The following is a 19,593-nucleotide window of genomic DNA, read 5'->3' as shown; positions in this document are numbered from 1 at the left end:
CCGATATTGGAGTATGGGGATTTTTTGTACTTGTGGGCGATTGCTCAGGCATTGCATATGACTGACACAGCTTACTAGTGAGATTCATCACAAACTGTAAAGCCTTGACTCACCACTGTGAGCTTTATGTCTGGGAACAACACGTAAATCTCACAGTGGTCTGGAAGTAGTAGTAGTCTGATTAGCTTTAGAGCAATGAGGAGGCGATACTGGGACATAACTAATATTAACATCCTACTCATTGTAGCGACTTGCAGGCACCCACGCTGGTATATCATCATATCCAAAGCGATTCTTGGGTCGCTCCCATCCTGTATGTGTACTTATATTTCTCAGAAGTGTGATGTACAGTACTTGTTACAATCAAGGGACTTTTATATGTGGTTTGTACCAAATGTTCGCACAATTGGGTAGAGGCTGCTGGAAACTCTGCGTCCTGAGACTGGCATGCATTACAGAAAAACTGTGGCATTTCTTACTTATGAGTACTTGCAGGTAGAAAAAGAATTGCACAGAGTTAACTGTATGTGGATAATCACACCCCTGCGGTCATTAGTTCAAGTAATATCCAACCCCAAACCAGCTGCTCATGTACGCGGCTTTTCCCAGCAGCCGGAGAATGGTGCTATTTTCCTCAACTTTTTCTGTCTCGCTGACTTTCAGCAGTGAAGGTGTAGCACAAATTACGGAGAGAGTGTCACTGGCACATTAAATCAAGCTATCCTTTTCTATCTGCGGTACCTTCAGAAGGATGATGACCCCATCTTGTGTGTCCTCGTCTGTTGTTATGTTGAACATGCCAGGCCCGTCGCTGTCCATGATCCTATAGTCCATCTCCGCGTTGGATCCTGTATCAGCATCAGCCGCTTTGATTCTGGCCACCACAGATTGCACCGGCAGCGACTCCAGCACAGTGTACTGATAGTTCCCTGGAAAAGAAAGGACAGGAGCGGATGCCGGTAATGGATGTGCTTATTTCACCACCAACTCACCTTCAAGCGGCTCAGCTTTTGTTATATCCCTTCAGCTTTGATTCAGCTGTGTGGCTCCTCAATAAATTCATGTTGCATAACACAGACAGGCAGCAGCAGCAGGCGCATGCATGGTATAAAGCTCTTTGCTTTCACTTGATACCGCAGCATAAGCAGTGGAGACAGCAACAGAAAAGTAAAATATGCGATTAAGGTCCTTATCAATGGTGATAGCAAGCTTCACAGGTTGCTCAGTGTATTGGGTCTCTCACTTCAGCTGTAAAGTGTGTCATATTTGGTCTATATACTTGGAACGACATATAAAATAATTGACTCTCATGACTTTGTTTCGCTTAAGAAACATCGCCAAACTCAAGAGCACCTGGCTCAAGAAGGCTTCAGGAACGGTGCTGCAAGGCTGCAAACATCTTCTCTGCTTTACCTCGGCTTCCCATCAAGTTCAGGATTCATTTTAAGGTTCCTGTTTTCACATAGGCACCAGCATATATCTCAGATCTGGTCCGTCCTTATATGACCAGTAGGTCGCTTAGGTCTTCTGACCGGGGTTTACTGGCTGTCCCTCATGCTTGATGGAAAACAACTGGTGATCATGGTGGCTTTGACACTGTGAAATGCAATTCCCGTAGGCTTACAAGCCTTTAAAAAAGCAGCTAGGGATCCATTTATTCAGACTCACGCGCTGTCGAGTGTTTTCATCTTGTGTTATCGCTAATGCTGCTTCTTCATATTCTCTTATTTTTACCAATTTGCTCTTGTAAAGCTCTTTGCACCTTGCTCTGTGAAACATGCAGAGCACAGGTTATTATTAAGAAAGCACCGAATCATTTCAACTGTCAAATTTCTTTGCGGAATAATGCAATAATAAGAAGAATTGCGTAAATATTGTAATGGGTTATCTCTTAGACCAAAAGAAAGGACAGCATCGGGCTCACATCCCTTTGGTACCGTTCACGGGATGAAATGTCCACTTGAAGATTCTATTACTCCGAAACTCTCCATTGTGTTTCCCGAGCTTTTGTCTGACCCTTCGGATTTAAAGTACTCTTATAAGAATAAAGAAGGGAATCATATTCATAATCATAATCTCTCCAATCACCATGGCAGAGCTCATTACCAGACCTTTCTGTGTTCCTCACAGTGTCTCCCTCAGCCACCGTCTAAATGCTAATCTGCCTGACATTGTTTGCCGCCATGTAATCTTTATAATGGCTTTTTAATTTGCCGTGGAATAGCAGCTCTTTAAAAGACCAAAGAATTGCTTTCCTCCCTCTGGTTTGCCCCTGCACCTACCTCTTTTCCCTTCTCCTCACACCTCCCCCGCAGCATGTCCTCTCTATTCCAGCTAACCTTGGCTTCTTTCCCCTCGTTTTTTCTTCTTCTTCCTTCCAAGGACTAGCTATAGCTCCCGACTCTATCAGCTCTGATGCTCCATAATGGTCTATCGATTCTGACCCATGACCCTGGGAATGCGACAGCAGGAGCAAAACCCCAAACTCCTCCAAAGTCTCTTTCTTCCCAGCGTGACAGCACTGGGTTAAAACGGCATTGATGACTTGTTGTGCAAACTTGAACCTTTCTTTCCCCCCAGGGGCCAGCAAATTGACTCTGCTTCATGGCAGTCCAGTGGTGAGTGCACCAGCCAGACAGTGGTTGAGCTATCAGCGGTAAACCGATTGCTAGTGCTTCGGATTATCATGAGAAGCACCGCATGCCTTTGAATCCTAAAGCTCGGGCCTGGAACCCATTAGCAGCCCGTGAAATAGGCTGACAACAAAAAAACGGAGCCTGATTGATCCTGGTATCCTACGCCAAAGAAGCCCCGAGCTCTGATGAAGAGTAAAGCAGGGAGGTGCACACCTTGCAGGAAGGCTGATTTTCTTTTTTTTTTAATTCGGTCGTAAAAGTCCAAATATTTTCGAAAATACAAATGTAGGGAAGATACAAAGATAAATAAAAAAAATGGGGTTAGGCGGCATAACTTTAGGAAACAATGAGATGAAGCTTAATGATGAGGATTTAATGAGTGTGTTTTGCTTCTGAGACTTTCTCTTCAACTGCATTCTTTAAACAGTGTTGTAGATAATATAGCACATTTAATATTTTCCAATGATTTCTTTTCATGGGTGGATTAACAGCCCAGTCCTTTTTGTACCACTGCATTCATTGCATACAGTACACCCTCATTTGGTTCCCTGAGTTCAAGTGGTTTTTCGGCAATAATAGATCTTTAAAGCTACATTCAGCTGGAACAAAAAAACAAAACAAAACATGCAAGTGAACCAAGAAACCAGAGGTTTTATTCTGATTACTGAGTAGCTGTTGACACGTCCAAGTTCAGGTTTAATTGTAATATATAATCATACAGGTACAATCATATTGAAATGTATTATGCGCTGTACATGACAAGCTTAATCGGCCCTGTAGGGGCAATCAGGAACAGACGAGTCTCTTACTGTGAGTGAACCGAGGCGGGTTGTCGTTGACATCTGTTAGCGTGACAGTAACGGAGGTGGTGCCGGAGAGGCCGCCCATCTGGCCGACCATGTCTTTGGCCTGGATGACGAGAACATACTGGTCCCTCGTCTCCCGGTCCATGTTTGGAAGAGCTGTTCTGATGACACCTGAGGAGAGAAAGATGCCTCAGGTTAACGAGACATACTGTACCCACAGATGAACTCAGGAATTGCTTTGTCAGCACCACTTGACATGTTTGAAACATCTGATTTTAAACAGGATCTTCACAAAGTTACAATTCATGTTTGGTTGATTTGGTCAAAAGTAGTAGGTCATCAGTATGTTTTAACCATATTTCTACTTTCAGGTAACTGTTTACACATTTTTGTTTGTTCCTAGTTTCCAGACACCCACAGCAACACATTTCTCTGATAAGATGAGCACTACAATCTTTTTTTTTCTTTTTCTGATTAAATTTTTTTGGCCTTTATGCCTTTTTAATGATAGGACAGCTGAAGATAGACAGGAAACAAGGGGCAGAGAGAGGGGGAATGACACGCAGCAAAGGGCCGTCCGATGCGGGATTCGAACCGGGGCCAGCTGCAGCGAGGACTATAGCCTCTACACACGGGGCGGCCGCGCAACCCACTATCCTGCCGACCGACCCAGCACTACAATCTTTTTACATTGTGAATCACTTATTCAGGTAAGTGGTAGAAAACATGTTTCATAAATGTTATTTTCCTGATCTATATTTTATAGAGATTTCACATGCCTCACTGCATGTAATGGTTATATATTTAAAATCAGCGAAAAAGCTTCAAATGTACCACACAAGAAGTGACTCAAAGACATCAACAAAATTACACTTCAGGCCCTAAAATAATTTTAACTGCAAGTTGACAAGTAGAACACTCAAGTACTGGAAGCATCTATTCATGTCAAAATGGATGGTTTAAAAATATGAATTCAGTAAAAACCTGTTTGCTTCAACGTTTCAAGTAGTAATTACAAGAAAACATGACTCGAGGTTAATTGGGGATGTGTGTAATGGCTGGATGCTTGTTTACTCGACAGCAATGAATTGCGACTCTTATGTGTCCTCAAATGTGCCGTCACTCCAGATAGTTTAGTAGACTGACATATGATGAGGTTAATGCTAAGGCGTTGTCAGGAAAGTGAGCACATGCAAGGAGACATATTAGCCGCCAGGGGAAGCATTATCTGTCTGTCCCCCTGTCACGATTGATCCGTATCATAAAAGGATCGGAGATGTGACAACACTGGCATCAAATGACTGGCATTTGTCTGTAGTTGTCTGTTTTTCACCTGAGCTGCAGCATGAAACAGCAAGTGTGGAGCCAAGATATAGTACACATGCTCCAAACACTAAAAGGCTTGAAGAGAAATCTTTTAATTAATGACATTTTTCCCAATCTCAACTTTATCGCTTGACTACAAAGATGATAATTCTGGAGCAAAATTAACGCCACGCATTTAAATGCAAAGAAAAAGTGTCCTAATCCTTCAAAAGCAATCACTGTTGCTTTCAAAGTTAATGACTTACCACACAATGTGTTTCATTCATTAAATGGCACTTATTAAAGATTCCTACAGAACGTGGAAGATTGCTCATTACGAACCCCACAAAGCTACAGCACACAGTTCCCGAATAAATGAATCTTTTTTTGCCGCTTTATCATATTTACAGCCTGATGAAGCAGATCAAAGGGAGCTCTTGCTTCATGTTGGCACCTGAAGAATTTCTCATAATCCTTTAAATTACACAGAAATTTGACATGTAATTGAGGCCCACTCTCATGAGGGAAGAAAAAAAAAACACTGTACTTATTTGCTCGTTATATGTACTGGAAGGAATTCTCAATCAGCTGCGCCCTTGACGAGGACGTTTTAGACGTGAAATTACCGTTTGCAGATTTCACCGGCTGATTTGAAGAGGTAGATGTAGATTTATACCTGTTTTTGACTTAAAGCTGACACTAATCAAGGTTTTTACTACCGGCTGGTCAAATGATGATGTAAAAGTTGCTCATATCACCGAGGTATAGTTATATTTTTAAAAACTTTTTAGCAACTGTTTTTAAAGGAAACAGTTAAACTGGCTAGCTGGTGAAGGCTGATGTATAACATGTATAACATATGATACAACTGTCCCTTCTTTTCTTATACTCTTCATACAAAGTCAATGTAAAGATGTAAACATGAATAGACCCATATTTGCACCCGGCTGCATAGGGACGACGCGACTGACGCAAGTTGGTCGGTGTAAATTTCATGTTCTTGCAGCACTTGTGTAAGTTGGGAATATTAAACTTTGAGCAAAAAAGTTGCATGTATCGGGTGTTCAGAACGTGAGCGTTTTTAAAAGCTGTATTGTTGTTGTTTTGCAGATATATCTGAGAAAGTAGGAATTCAGATTTCTATAAATCAGTTTAAAATCAGTTTATTTTGAATCCCATACCACTGAAACAAAATCAGTTTATTTTGAATCCATACCACTGAAGTGAGCAAGATATTTTACTTTACTCAGGTTAGATGCATGAGTAATGCAAGCTGAAATTCGTTTTGTGGGAACACACCATCATACCCTTAATTAACAACCTCTTGCCATATACAACATGTATAAGCTTGGGTATTCTCCATATAGTTATTTTCAGGATGCATTGGTTACTCAGAAATACAATCATTTGCTATGTGAGTGGTTTGTAAGTTTTATGTCATTTCAAATGGTTGGCCACAGTTTTTCTAATTATAAGCCAACATCTATGAGGAGAGCTGTGGTATTAGTAGATACTTTTACAATAATACTAATAATGAAGCTAAATAATGTAGACATGGAGAAGATTTTGTCACCCATATTGGTTTTTACATTTCCATTTTAGAAGAATATGCACTACAGTTCCCATCATGCTTTGGTCAATGTATATTTTGACAATAAACAGTGGTTTAGTTGGCTGGAAGTTACACCTACATACTTACACTTATTCTGTTACAGTAAATATGTTGAAGTTTGTTTTTAGCTGATCTGCATCAGGCAAAGCAGCACTGCATTAACTATTTGCAGGTCCTGTTTACACTGCAGGAGGCATGATGAGAAGTTTTTTTTTTTAATATCAGTTCTAAATAGATTTATGCTCTACCTCCAGCATGTTTCTGATAAACTTCTATCGCTCTCATGATTAGATCCACCGATTATAGAACCGTGCGTATCAGATTTGTGCGCGTCCTGTTTTAGGTTAAACCGCAACCCTCATCAGTGCACGTCCAACCTGATCATCATTCTTGCTTTACCCTGACCAGGAAAACGTCTGGTTCTCTCAGGAAAAACACACACACACACACACACACACACACACATAATTAAGATCAATCCCAGAACAAAGAACGAAGGACAAACAAGTCAAGAAAAGTGGGTCAAAAGACTTGAAGAGGAACAATGAAGATGCCTTTTGACCATGTACTTGAAAATAAACTATTCCATTAAGTGTTTATTTCTCTCTCTGCCATCCTTTATTAATGTCATTACAGTCCCTCCAGCCGAAAGCTGTTATTGGCTGCTCTAACTAAATGGCTCAGCTCAGTTAGCTAAATTATAGTGAGCCGTCCACTTCTTCTCCCCCACCCCCCCGAGACGCTGCCGGTGGGCTTACAGTGAGACGACGATGGTCAATAAAGCAATAATCTTTTTGCTGTTCCTCTACAAAACATGTCATTTCAGCCGTGCATCAAATAATGAACACGGGGATGGCTGTCATACAACGCTGGAGCAAAACACACTGCTGAGCTTCGATGTCAATGTCAAAACATGTCATCGCTGTCTTTTTTTTTTTGCCCCCTCCAAGTCGTTTATTGTGTGAATTCAGGCATCTATCTCCGCGCTGTGGATATTCACCCATCTGCTCCGTTTATCTCTCGCATCCTCCGTCCTCCATCCAGCCATTCATCGCTTCTCTGTTTCCCCTTCCACAGTGTAACCGCGGTGCCAATTAAAGAGAGAGCACCCGACGCTGCTCCGGTGCCTGCTGCAGTGACACCTGTGAACCCTGTTTACTTAGTTGCATCAGAAAGGTTACTTCAAACCTTCAATCCGGCGAGGCTCCCCTTAATACTAGCTAGACACAAACAGAGGAAAACTTTTTTTATTTTTTATTTCATACTCCACACAACATCGGTACAGGGACAAAGCATGCATGTCTAGACTTGAAAGAGGCATCTTTAAACTTTTGGGAGCCGAGGAAAGGAAGCCGGATAATGGTTGGATTATAATAACAGCTGGCAACGGATGGCTCCTAAAAGGTGATATAAAGCAGAAAAAAGATGTTCAGATTGTGCAGCCAGCAGTGAGACAAATGAATGCTCTCACTAAACCATAGATAGGCTTCACACACAATTGATATACTTATTTAATATCAGCTTGGTGTGGTTGGAGTCTGAGAGATATTGGCTGTGGTTAATGATGCCATGAATCCTGATTCCAGCACGCTAAACAAAAAAAAACAACAAAACAAAACAGCGACATGTTTCTCCTCCCGCCTGGCCGGAAGCACACATACTTCTCAGCGAGCGACACTGATAATCCACACAGCGATGTTGCAAGGCTGTTGTTTTGTCTGCTGGGTGCCAGCATCCCCCCCCCCCCCCCCCCCCCCCCCCCCCCCCCCCCCCCCCCCCCCCCCCCCCCCCCCCCCCCCCTCCCTTCGCTCTCTATCTCTGTTACCCCGTGCGGCGCTGGTGTCATTCCCGGGGAGAGGCGATGATTAAAATCCTTCTGTCGCTATCACGGCGCGGCCTCGCATTGCGCCGTGACTCCTTGCCTCCGGTGCAAGCCAGACGCATTGTAGCCGCGCATTTATCTAGCTGTCTCCACACCACTGGCGGCAGACGGGTGGGCCACGCTCCCTGCTAAAGCCCAGATACTTGACATTTGTCTTGGGAAGAGGAAATAAAACAGCAGACTTTAGGAAGGAACCCTCTGGCCCTGCATCCAGCTATGAGAGGTACTGATGAAGGTGATGAACACTTAAACATGAAGGGTGCAGTGTGTGATTTGCTGAACCCTCAGGCGGTCCACTTACAAGGAATAGATCCCATAACACAAAAACAGGCCATACAAACAGGGAATAAAACCTCCGGCCCGGGTAGTTTATTACTGAGTGACATTCAAGCATCATGCGTTAATCACGGGTCACTATACCTTCCCAGGGATTTTTGATTGTGAAAGGGGGCCACATGGTATGACACTGTAAAGAGTGTTATAGAAGCATGTTCAACATGTTATTGAACACAATATCCATTAATAATCCATCACGCTAAGAGGGAGTGTGTCGATATGCGCACACGCGCAAGTGTTGTGTGTTGTCGCTTGTGATTAGAAATGGGAAAAAAAAAATCGCATCTCCTCTCTTGATACTACGAGAGGCAGCGAGATTTATACGTAGCCTTCAGCTGTAATGTTCTGGATTTAGTGCAGTCTGGTGCAAGAATCTGGTGCAGAGCGACGACGACACACACGCTTTAAGGAAGCACACACACACACACGCTAAATATCATATTCACAGGCCGACCCGTCTCCCCTCCTGACCTCGGCGGTGGGAGATTCACACGTGACGAGACGGAGGCTGCTATAGATTACTCGAGGATCCGGATCTGGCCTTTTCCTTTGATTGAACATTTTTAATTAGATCCTCAGGCTGAGCGAAGACAAAGCCGGGTCCGTCCTGCCTGTCTTTCACCTGAGTACCTGTCATATTCAGATGTCACAGTCTTGTCGCTCTGAGAGGCAAGCCGCGTCACATCTTAAATACCCCCTTCAGAATGTAATTAATCCTCTCATTCAGGCACCTGCCATTTCCCACTAACTAAATACTTCTCTTGTTATTCCAGCCATCGATGTTTGTGAGCAGGCATGCATGCCCAGCAGTCCTAATGCGCGCGGATAATTGTCTCTAGAGGACTCGCCATATCGCCAAGGTGTATGGAGGCTGGAGGCAGCTGTTCAGACCTCCTTGAGCCTGCCATCAATTAGGACGCAGTCCTTAACGGCACCGCCATCAGCGTCACCTTCAAACTAAACTACAAGCGATCAATCAATATATATTACAAAACGCCGTCTTAACTGAGCACATTTAGGCGCGGAAACTTATGTATTTCGCCGACGTTCTGCATTGCTGGGAAGTTATTGGAGCTATTGAGGATTAAGTACTTTTCCCAAGGGCACCTTGTAGATTCAATTTGGGATTAAGAACCAGAGTAAAGAGACTTGTTAGACGAAAGAGAGCCAGGATGCTACCCACCTAACACCGGGTCACACACATCTCCGCCACCCCCACCACCTCCCGACCATTAGCCCTCTGCCACTTAATCGCTAGTGCAGTATTGCAGCGCGGAGCTTAGAGTGTATTTCGGCCCAGGCACTCTGTCAAAGTCACCCTCCGCTATGGCCCAGGCGTGTGCTGCAAATGGGACTAATTAGTAACTTGCAAAGACAGAAGCACAGCGCTCATCCCACAACACTCAATCCTGAGGCCGCTGTCTAAAAAGCTAGTGTCTCGTCCCCCCTCCCCCCCTGTGTGTACTCTCTAAGATACATGGTATTGACAATATGTTCAAAACTAACAGTTAGCACAAACAATGTGGTCCCTTTAACAGCCAATTCAGAGCGTGGACACAACACCTGTTGCCATTTAACTGTAGTGAGATAATAACACAATACGTCTCTTAGAAAAGACTTGGTCTCTGTCTTTGTGGTGGTTAATGTTAACTCACTATTTATATTGTCAGTTTCTCCGCCTGGACTGTTGTTAAACTGTGTTTTACAAAAGTAAAATGAGCAATCGTGCATTATATTTACCACCATGTGTTTATTTTTCCTGTCATTATCTCCTGCTGTACTCATTTGTTAAATGTCACTTATCTTTTGTGGCAATGTTTTCTTTGTATATAATACATTTTTACTATAATTCTACACATCGTATTCAGCATTTAGAGATGTGTTGCTGATTTTAATCTAATATAGCTTCGATGTGATCTGTGGAAACATGCAGGACAGCATTGCTGCCAACTGAGGTGAACATAAACAGGAGAGTGGAGTCTTGGGAAATGAATTCAGTGTGTTGTGATCCCGCAACTTCCACTTGTGGACACTTTTATATTATGTTATATATGTTTTATCACTATAGATTCATACTGCAAGGCACCTATTGTGAATTTCATCCATTCTCACGTTTAAGGGTTTTTTGTGGGCAAGTTTTTCCTCCCTCGAAACCGAGGGTCTAAGGACAGAGGGTGTCCCTCCCTGTACAGATTGTAAAACCCTCCGAGGCAAATGTACTCTGTGATTTTGGGCTATACAAATAAAATTTGATTTGATTTGATATTTACTCAGCTCTATCTGTCCCCAAGATGATGTCTGTCTGAGGTTTCATTAAAGTAAGACTACGTAACTTTTGCCAAACAGCAGCCGCTGTGGAAACACATGACGCTTATGGATACATGGTAAAAAAAAAGGAAAGATGTAGTATAATGGTGCAGACACAGAATCCGGCAAGGACGCATCTGGATGCACTGGACCGCTGCACGTGCTGACTGGTGGGTGATATAGTCGCTAGCTGGGGGCAGTGCTTGGCGTTGGATCATCCGTTTTTCAACACGGTGTCCAGGTCGGAAACGTTCTCATATTGCAGCTCAACAGTTAGGGTTAGGGTTACGCGCAGCTGCAGAATCTTGATTCATTTCATCAGCGCTGCCTGGTTTTACTGTTCAATCTGAGTATTCTGAGCATGCTGCGCTGTGCCGGACGGGGCTACCTTTGGGATAAGTTGCGGGTGAACGGTCAGCTCAATGTGGCTTATCCATCATGCACAGCACGGCTGGATCTGCTGCTTTCCATAGAAAATTAATACAATCCGTCAACGGATCAAGCGTGCCTGCACCATAACAATAGCACAAGTTTAGAAGAGTCATAAAGTCTGTAAACTCTCTAATATCTATATTTATTCAAGGGTTGCTGGTGACATGGCAACCTCCGCGACGTGTGAAGCCAATGAATGCCAAAAACTGCAGTCCCTCAAACGTCCACTTGAGGCTGGCTCCAGAATGAGTCAGTCTCCATAAGTCCCCATGTTCAAATGTCCAACTTCACAGCAGAAATAAACATGTTTACAGCCTGGTACAAAAAACAGTTTTGGTCTCTGTAGCTAATTTCCCCGTTCATGACAACTGTACTGAGTCTGAATTTATATATAACTCGTCCATTTAAATTATATTAAGGCTTAAGGTTATGCTTAATTAAGAGCGTATCTACTTTGATTGACAGGTGGATGCCCTTATAGCTGACTTGTTTGAGCACCCAGGCGTCAGCTCCGCTGCTGAATCACGTCTTTGCCTATTTCTAGATTAGCCTGGAGGCGGCAAAGGGCAGGGCAGCCACGATGGCGGCCCATGGGTGATGTCACAGATGCAACATCCATATTTTATACAGTCTATGGTTTAAGACTGAAGCAGCAAAACCTCTGATTGTATTGACGTGTTTTTGAACTGCTTTTAACTGAACACAGCTTTAAAATACGACCATCTAAAAGAAAAACACACAAAGGAAAGTATAGTTTAGACCTGAACACACACATCTCTCAGAAGACAGAAAGTTAACTACTGTATAAGGGCAGCTCTTCTGCTGTTGTGATTGACATTTTTCAGCAAACACTTATATAAACCTTACCTAACTCTTGTGATAGAACATCACAAAGTGCAAAAACGGTGTCAAGATGCAAACGAAGGTCTACATGTAAGCGCTGTCACTCTCAAGATCCAAGGATAGCCGACAATGCTGAACGCTTTGACAGCTCGACACGAAACGTTTTGTGTCGGTTGTAGGAGGAATTAACTCCAGTTAGCATCACAATCTACTGCGGGAGAACACAGGCCACTTACAGTAAGCATTCATAACCCATTAAAGCTTTTGAAATATCAACCTTGGGATTTAAAAATCCACTTAGCTTAATGAAAAACACGTCATCAAGCGAGACTGTGAAAGAATGAGTTCCGGTCATTGAGCTGAATGGGCCTTAAGAAGAAGAAGAAAAAAAAAAAACATGACATGAGAGTAATGGGGACTTTATAGGGGCAGACATGCTGTTTGAACATCACTTAAGTAAATGTCTGCTCTCGCTCTAATTGGTATTGGTGTCATGAAGTCTCACTTGAGACTCATCAATGGGTTTTAGGTGTTCTCGCAAACTTTGCTAAAGATCACTGAACAGCCGGAGGCGAGCGGGCACAAATCAGTCCCGTCTGCTGGACACATCCAGATAAATGAGACCCCCCCCCTTCCTTTTTTTTGTCTCGTGATCAGAATGTTGTGTTACGTATCACTAAATTCGAAATATAAGCTCAGTAAGATGCTTGCAGATAACTGATACTCTGTAATAAACGTAATTATCGCAGAGTAAGTGTTGTGATTTTTCAAAAAATGTGTCACGGACAGAAAAATTAATACAAAAGGTGGAAAGTTTCTAAAAGGTCCTACAGTGTTAGAAGTTGATGACACTACAGGATCTTTTACACGAAAACCAGCAGAGCAATTTTTTTTTTTTTTAGGTAGCATAAATTTTTATTTCCCCAAGGTACTTCTTCTTGAAAGGTAACTAAATTAAGATGAAGAAGCAGGTAACTGGGTGAACCCTTCCTAATATTTCTCTCAATTACAGTTGTGTCTCATACTTTTTCAGGGAGCAATATAAGGGGAAAGAAATCTAAAAAGAAATCTATCAAAAAAAAAAAAAAGACTTCTGTAAACCAATAGAGACTTCTAGGCAGTAACAATGCTGCTATGAAAGGCTGCAGGATTTCCCCCTTGACACGCAGGTTACTGTTCTATAAGCCATTGTTTTACACTAGGCTGTTATTAAGGTTACCCCTGTCAAACATGAACATGTCTTCATGCTTCCCTGCATCAAGTCCCACATGGAGTCACACCTCCCCGACAGCCATCCGCACTATTCAATTCTGACACCAATATTGCATCTCATAACCATGAGATCCAATCACCTTCTACGTGGATGGAAAGGGAGCCAAGTATAATCAGTCGTGGTCAGGCAGTGATGGGCAGCAGAAAGCCAAGGCGCTGGCAGGGGCCCAAGGGCTGTATCTGGGTGCACATTTAGGAGTGTGTGTGTGTGTCTTTGTGTGTGTGTGTGCTGCTTGTCTGACAGGTTAATAAACCAGCCATTGTCCTACAGAAAGAGTACCAATCTGGGATTTATCTGTGAGGTTTTACACTTAAAGCTACACAAAGCAATTTTCCGTACTTAAAGCTAAAAATCACTTTGCAGACATCTTTTCTTTTTTTTCAAAATGATTTTTTTGCTCCATCTACACATTGGTAGTAGTTTGGGTTTTGGTATCCTGCTCAAGGACACTTGGACAGAAGGTAACGATTAAAAGCCATGCCGCTCTCTGCGGTTTCTTTTCTCAGCACCTTTAAGTCCATTGCTTTCATTGTACGAGCCACAACTTCAATGTTTCGATCCGCTCTTATGATTTAAAGTCCCCCTGACATCAAAATTGATGTTTTTATTACATATGCCCCACTATGTGGCCAAATAATGTCTAAAATGTCATTTTTAAAGGTATCTTTCATGGTATTTTAGAGTTTGTCATTTCCTGCTAAATGCTAAAAGGTTGTTGGATGACTCATCCTGCACTTAGTAGCTGCTAATTTTGCATTCAATGAAACACTTTCTTTTTTTTGATGCCGCCAGAGCAGAATGGTTCCTGTTTGTCCTATGAGTGATTCGGGAGGCTGCCACATGTGTATCCGGCCTGGTCTCACTGATTACAGTACAAAAAGCACAACTTTAAAAAATTCATTCAGTGATTTTGGTGAAACTGAATCAAATTTTATACAGAATATATTTGCTGGTTTTCCCTCTGATGTCCTCCAGCTGCTTAGATTCAGCTCTATGATTTACAGAGTTTCCTGATGGACATATTGTTTTAGCATAGCACTAATTAACTGCTGCTAAATAAGTCTGCCTTTAGCAAGCAACAAAACCGAGCTCAGCGTGTCGGACCAGGTTCAAGCGCAGGAAATAACTTTACCAAGGTGATTTATGGACTTTCTTGGCGTAAAGATTTCTAAGTAGTAAACCACTAACTGTCGTTAGCTCGATCAGCCATGTAGCTAATGGAAGTGACTCAGCCCCGGGATCCAAACCAGGAGCCAAACCTGGCATAAAAACCACCTCAGTATGTAAAAATGAGGAGGCAAAAAACTCTCAAAATCTCCTGAACAGACAAAGTTTGTGACCCGCAGGTGAACAAAGTTGTGCATTTCACAGCTAATGAGCAAAGCAATTACCTCAGGGGTCGGTGGAGACCAAAACTGAGCTAAAACAAATTAGAATATTGGACTGAAACTCATAATTTGGCCAGAAACATAAAAAAAAAAAGTGTGTCTGTTTTTAGCTAAAAAGTTCAAGCAAATCCATTAAATGCTACCTGGCCAGCACCAAACAACAAGCTGGTCAACTAAAGCTGAAGATCAAAATATCTCCCCCAAAGAGTTGGTAGAGACCAAATTGGCACTGCTCCCATGGCCAACAGAGAAAAATATAAATTAATTGAAGCATGTTTGAGGAATGAGAGCGCCAGAATATCTAATATTTAGTCTACATACACACTTTAAACATTTGTACTTTTTTAATTTTTACATGTTAGCTTGTCCTGTCAGCAGCACTGTGAGTTAATTTGTGGAAATGAATCTGTGGGGTCCAGGAAAATGAGACACTTTGGCGATTAAGTCAAATTAGGACATGCTCCTTTACTAATAGTCTTCTAAATGTTTGGAACATTTGGTTTCAGTTCATTAAAAAGACAAAACTGCTTGATAGTTATGTAAGCATAAGATAAACTGAAAAAAAAATAATAAATTGGGTGTTTTACAGTGTACAGATCTGCACTGAGAGGACCTGTCTTACACTAAGTTTAGACCAAACCAGCCGAATTTCCATGTTGTTTTGTGGCTTAAATGTTGACTGCACAAAAAGCATCAGATTTACCAACGTCCATGGATGTCTGGTGTTTGATCACCAGATGAATTCATGACATTAAGTCAGAGAGAAAAAAATAAACACTGAAACACAAGTTCCAAACCAGACTCATCTTAGGGAAGGTGATTGCAGCATTTTAACAGATTAATTAGCCCGAGCAGAAGTTTCAGCTTCCAAGAAAATCAAAGATTTACAGCCTCAGAGAAGTCCCAGTGGAACTATCGGAGCTTAAAGAGTATCCACGAGGAACTTATTCATTTAGAGCGTATAAAACATGTAAATGTTCGCCCCCAAAACATGGAAATGTTCCCTAATGAAAGCTTCAGCAGGAGGCTTCATTAGTCCAAGGTCTCTAGAAAGTGAAAAACAACATAGAAATGCTGTGATACAGTGCAGACTTCAGAGCTAAGTGTGCTGAAATGTTGATGCTCGCAACATCTTTTCCTCCTCAGACATCACATTCATAATGCCAACACAGTATGAAGTCATTTCCTTTCTTGTGATGCGCACTCATTTTTCTTGAATGCTCCATTTTCTGCCGGTGGTTAGGCTTATTGAATGTTTACAGTCAACCTCACGGGTCACCGTGGATTTTTTTTTATTTTATTTTTTTTGTTTTGTTGTCGAGCTCGCCTCCTATTTCTGTGTCTGCCTGAGTGTGAAAAATAAATGACATAAATCCCGGCACTGCAGTGGCTTTCACCAGTCCATGAATTAGAACTACATTCATAAAATCCCAGCATGTGTGTATGGTTTGCTCCTAAAGCAGAGGACGAAGCCCAGTAATACTGGATGGCCCATATTTCTCTGTTTTCTTGCAAGAGTGCTTTGCATGAAGTAGCCAAGCCTTGGCAGGCCAGTGGCTAATGAGCCGGCTATGAAGATGTAACGAGGTCTGCCGCTGCAAAACGCCTCACAAGTCAACAAACTACCTCTCATCTTATCTTACGGTTTTATTTTAGTCCTTTTTCAGACCCTTTTTTTTCCTAATTCAGTCGCTGTTATCTTTATTGGACAAAGTCAACATTTGTATTGTATTTGTATGCATTTTCTATAACTCAGTGCTTAAATTTGCTGATTGCAAAATAGGAATCTGGCTTTATTTTCCAGTTTGAACTACGCTTAAAGCCGCCACACACCCTGACTTGGTCTGGTATGATCCGGTAGCTCATGGTACCTATAATGCCAATCAATGTTATCAAACCTTATATAAATATTGCTGTGTAGCTGATAGAACCGACTCTTCTCTGCTTGAGCTATTACAACTGCGACTATATATTATATATTGTGTTTTTTGAGCTGTCAGCTTGTGTACACAGGTACAAATGAACTGTTCTGCCATGAACTCGACTTTTTTTAATGCCTATGATGTTCCATTTTTTGACACTGCCATAGAGGTGTTAATTGAATTAGATGTTTTAGCACCGAGGTTATAGTTAGTGATGGCTTTGTACTGGACTGCATCGTATTCCACCACCACAAAATCATCATCAATTCAACACCGCCTCTCACCAAAACTGGTGAGCTTCATAAAAATGTAATTTATTGCGTGGCAGAGGTGTATTTTACAGGCCTAACTAACGAAGCGGTCACTCAGTATGAAGAAAAATTTCGATGTGGCTATTAGAGCCGTTAAATTAACCTGGAAAACCTGGTTTCAGATATTGAAATGAATTTTTCTTATTAATGACTAAACAAACAAAAATATACGTGAACATTCAGGAAAAAGTCACGTCCGTTTCATTTCATGCTAAATCCTGATGTGCAGAGAAGTATACGACTAAGCGCTGCCTACTTCAAACTTAAAGAGGCACTGAGAAAACACAAATACAGAAATTTCTCTCTGTAAAAGATAATTGTGTTCATGTAAGACTTCATCACTCAGATTAAGAATGAGGAAATGTGTTTCGGGCCCTTTAAATGATTCATTTTGGTGATTTATGTTGATTTAACATGTTGTACTGACCTGTTTTGGGCTCCACTGAGAAGTAGGGCTGTCCATGGATTATGCTGTAGACCACCCGGGCACTGTTCCCGTACGTTGGGTCGTCTGCATCGGTGGCGGCCACTTGCACCACCATTGTTCCTGTGGGCAGACAGCCCTTCATTAGTTTCCAAGACAACATCCAGAAGCCAAGTCAAACAAAGCTAAATGTGGAAATAGTCATCATATCGACTGAGAGGGTGACCAATTCTAGTTGAAGGGAGGAAAAGAAAAAAGGGGAAAGCAATGAAAATGTAACTTCTGAAGCGGTAAATAATCTCATTAGTCATTAGTCATTACACAGTCTTCCTTTGTTCGCCCTGGTGTTTACTTTAGTTTTATACAAAACGCCTGAGTTTAAAGCAGAAACCTTCAGCTGCACCAATCGATGTGATCTGCCACGTACCACGGCTCAAACACAGCGAAACAAATATTCGTCGTTACCATCGTTTGCAGGCATCCTGCAGCAGGATTAAAGTGCAACTCTCTGCCTTTAGAGATCATTTCATTAGCATTGTTTCCACTCGCCTCCTACAGATCAATTAGGAGCATCTTTCCCTGTAACTTCAATCTGTTGATTCTAATTCAGCGGCCAAATGGGCTCTGCAGCCAATCTGTGCTCCGTTAAAGAGGCATTCACCGCCGACAACAAAGACGGAGCTAAATTATTATGCGTCTCATATCATTCTGATCCCCAAACTACTAAAGTTTTTTTGGGTTTTTTAAAAAGAGTCAAAGAGTTTGTCCTCCAGCGATGTCACAGGAGGACAGGGTCTCTTTGTGTTTCACTAATTAGGACTCAATAAAACTGCAGATTAAAGAATTTTTATGACACAAAGTTTTAGACAAAGATACAGTCAGAAAAACATTTTATCCTTGTACTTTTCTCTTACTATTATATTTTCCAGTTAACATGCACAGATGGTAACCCATCCAGTTAGTGATTTAGGGTCCACAAACAGCTTCTGTTGATCTGCAGAAAGAGGAGGGGGGGATGTAACTATGAAAACAAAATGATATCTGAAGGCGAGAGGCAGGAAGAAGTGGTTTTGTCGCACAAACACCTCAAGTGTTGTTTGTTTATGATGCTCTGTCAAATCCCGGTGCGAGCTCCGTGAGCAGTGAAAGGCAGATATTCTTGTTTAATGAAGTATTCCACTTCTGTTTTGGAAGCAAGAGAACAATGAACAATGAACAATGGGGAGTTATCTATCCAAAAAGTTAACCCGGAATACGAGCAGCACAACACGCACAAGAAAATCCCTTCAGTCACACGAATGAGTCCTTGATTTACAGCTGAAAACATGCAACCCAAGTTATTTGTCTTGTTATGGCCTCTTAATTTCTGCATCCATTTAATAAAGATAAAAAGAAAACCCTTAAGATTCAATCCAAGAAGCCCTTAACTGACAAAGTAAGTATAATACGGTATATGGATTTTCCTTTAATTTATACATTAATTTGAAATAATCATTTCAAGGTGTTATTAAGATATATACTGTAAGAGGTTTGGGCACTGGATTAACACCTTAACCCCTTATTCACCTCATTTAATAAATAATGTAGATCCCAAAGAGTGATTCTCGCCTTAATTTACATGTAAATTTGCTGCTGCTGCTGTTAATACTTAGACAAATGTGATATCTATATTGTTAATTCAACTCCTACACACTGAATCTGCACAGGGAAGCTCATTTCATTAGCCGGCGGACAAATAGACCAGTCACACTTCTTTTTTCTCACTGGTCAGTACGATAGAGTTTGGAAGTAAAAGATCTATTCACTTTTTTCTGCAATGTTATGTTATTTTTATTGTCATCATTTATCGTCCAATGGTGACTTGGCCTCTGTTTTGGGGCTTCTGGTGTAGTCAACGTGTATCGGGATATCCAGGCTGTGTTTCGGGTTGGATGATGCATTTATAACGGTCAGAAAGTCGAGCGTGTAACACTGGACACTTGTTGCCCACCGGCATAATGAAAATGGGGGCTCAGGAAGCTGCTGGAGCTGAATACCACGATGTACAGATGAAAGTTCTACATATGTTTTATATTCATAGTTTGGCAGTCAAATGTTGGTACCAATGGTCCACCAA

General features: G+C 41.8%; 1 protein-coding gene across 2 annotated transcripts in view; it reads right to left on the bottom strand.

Annotated features, from left to right (window-relative positions):
- The window catches only part of cdh7a (cadherin 7a), a 139,663-nt gene that overhangs the window by 33,757 nt on the left and 86,313 nt on the right, over positions 1 to 19,593 (bottom strand). For both annotated transcript variants that reach the window (XM_027274436.1, XM_019274660.2), the window contains exons 4-6: positions 17,481 to 17,600; positions 3,446 to 3,613; positions 742 to 929 (exon numbers count right to left, since the gene is read on the bottom strand). In XM_027274436.1, the coding sequence (XP_027130237.1) occupies positions 742 to 929; positions 3,446 to 3,613; positions 17,481 to 17,600 (476 nt within the window). The remainder of the gene's footprint in view (positions 1 to 741; positions 930 to 3,445; positions 3,614 to 17,480; positions 17,601 to 19,593) is intronic.

This window comes from Larimichthys crocea, chromosome XXIII (assembly GCF_000972845.2).
Source record: "Larimichthys crocea isolate SSNF chromosome XXIII, L_crocea_2.0, whole genome shotgun sequence".
Taxonomy (NCBI): domain Eukaryota; kingdom Metazoa; phylum Chordata; class Actinopteri; family Sciaenidae; genus Larimichthys; species Larimichthys crocea.
This window is presented reverse-complemented; position numbering and strand designations above follow the sequence as displayed.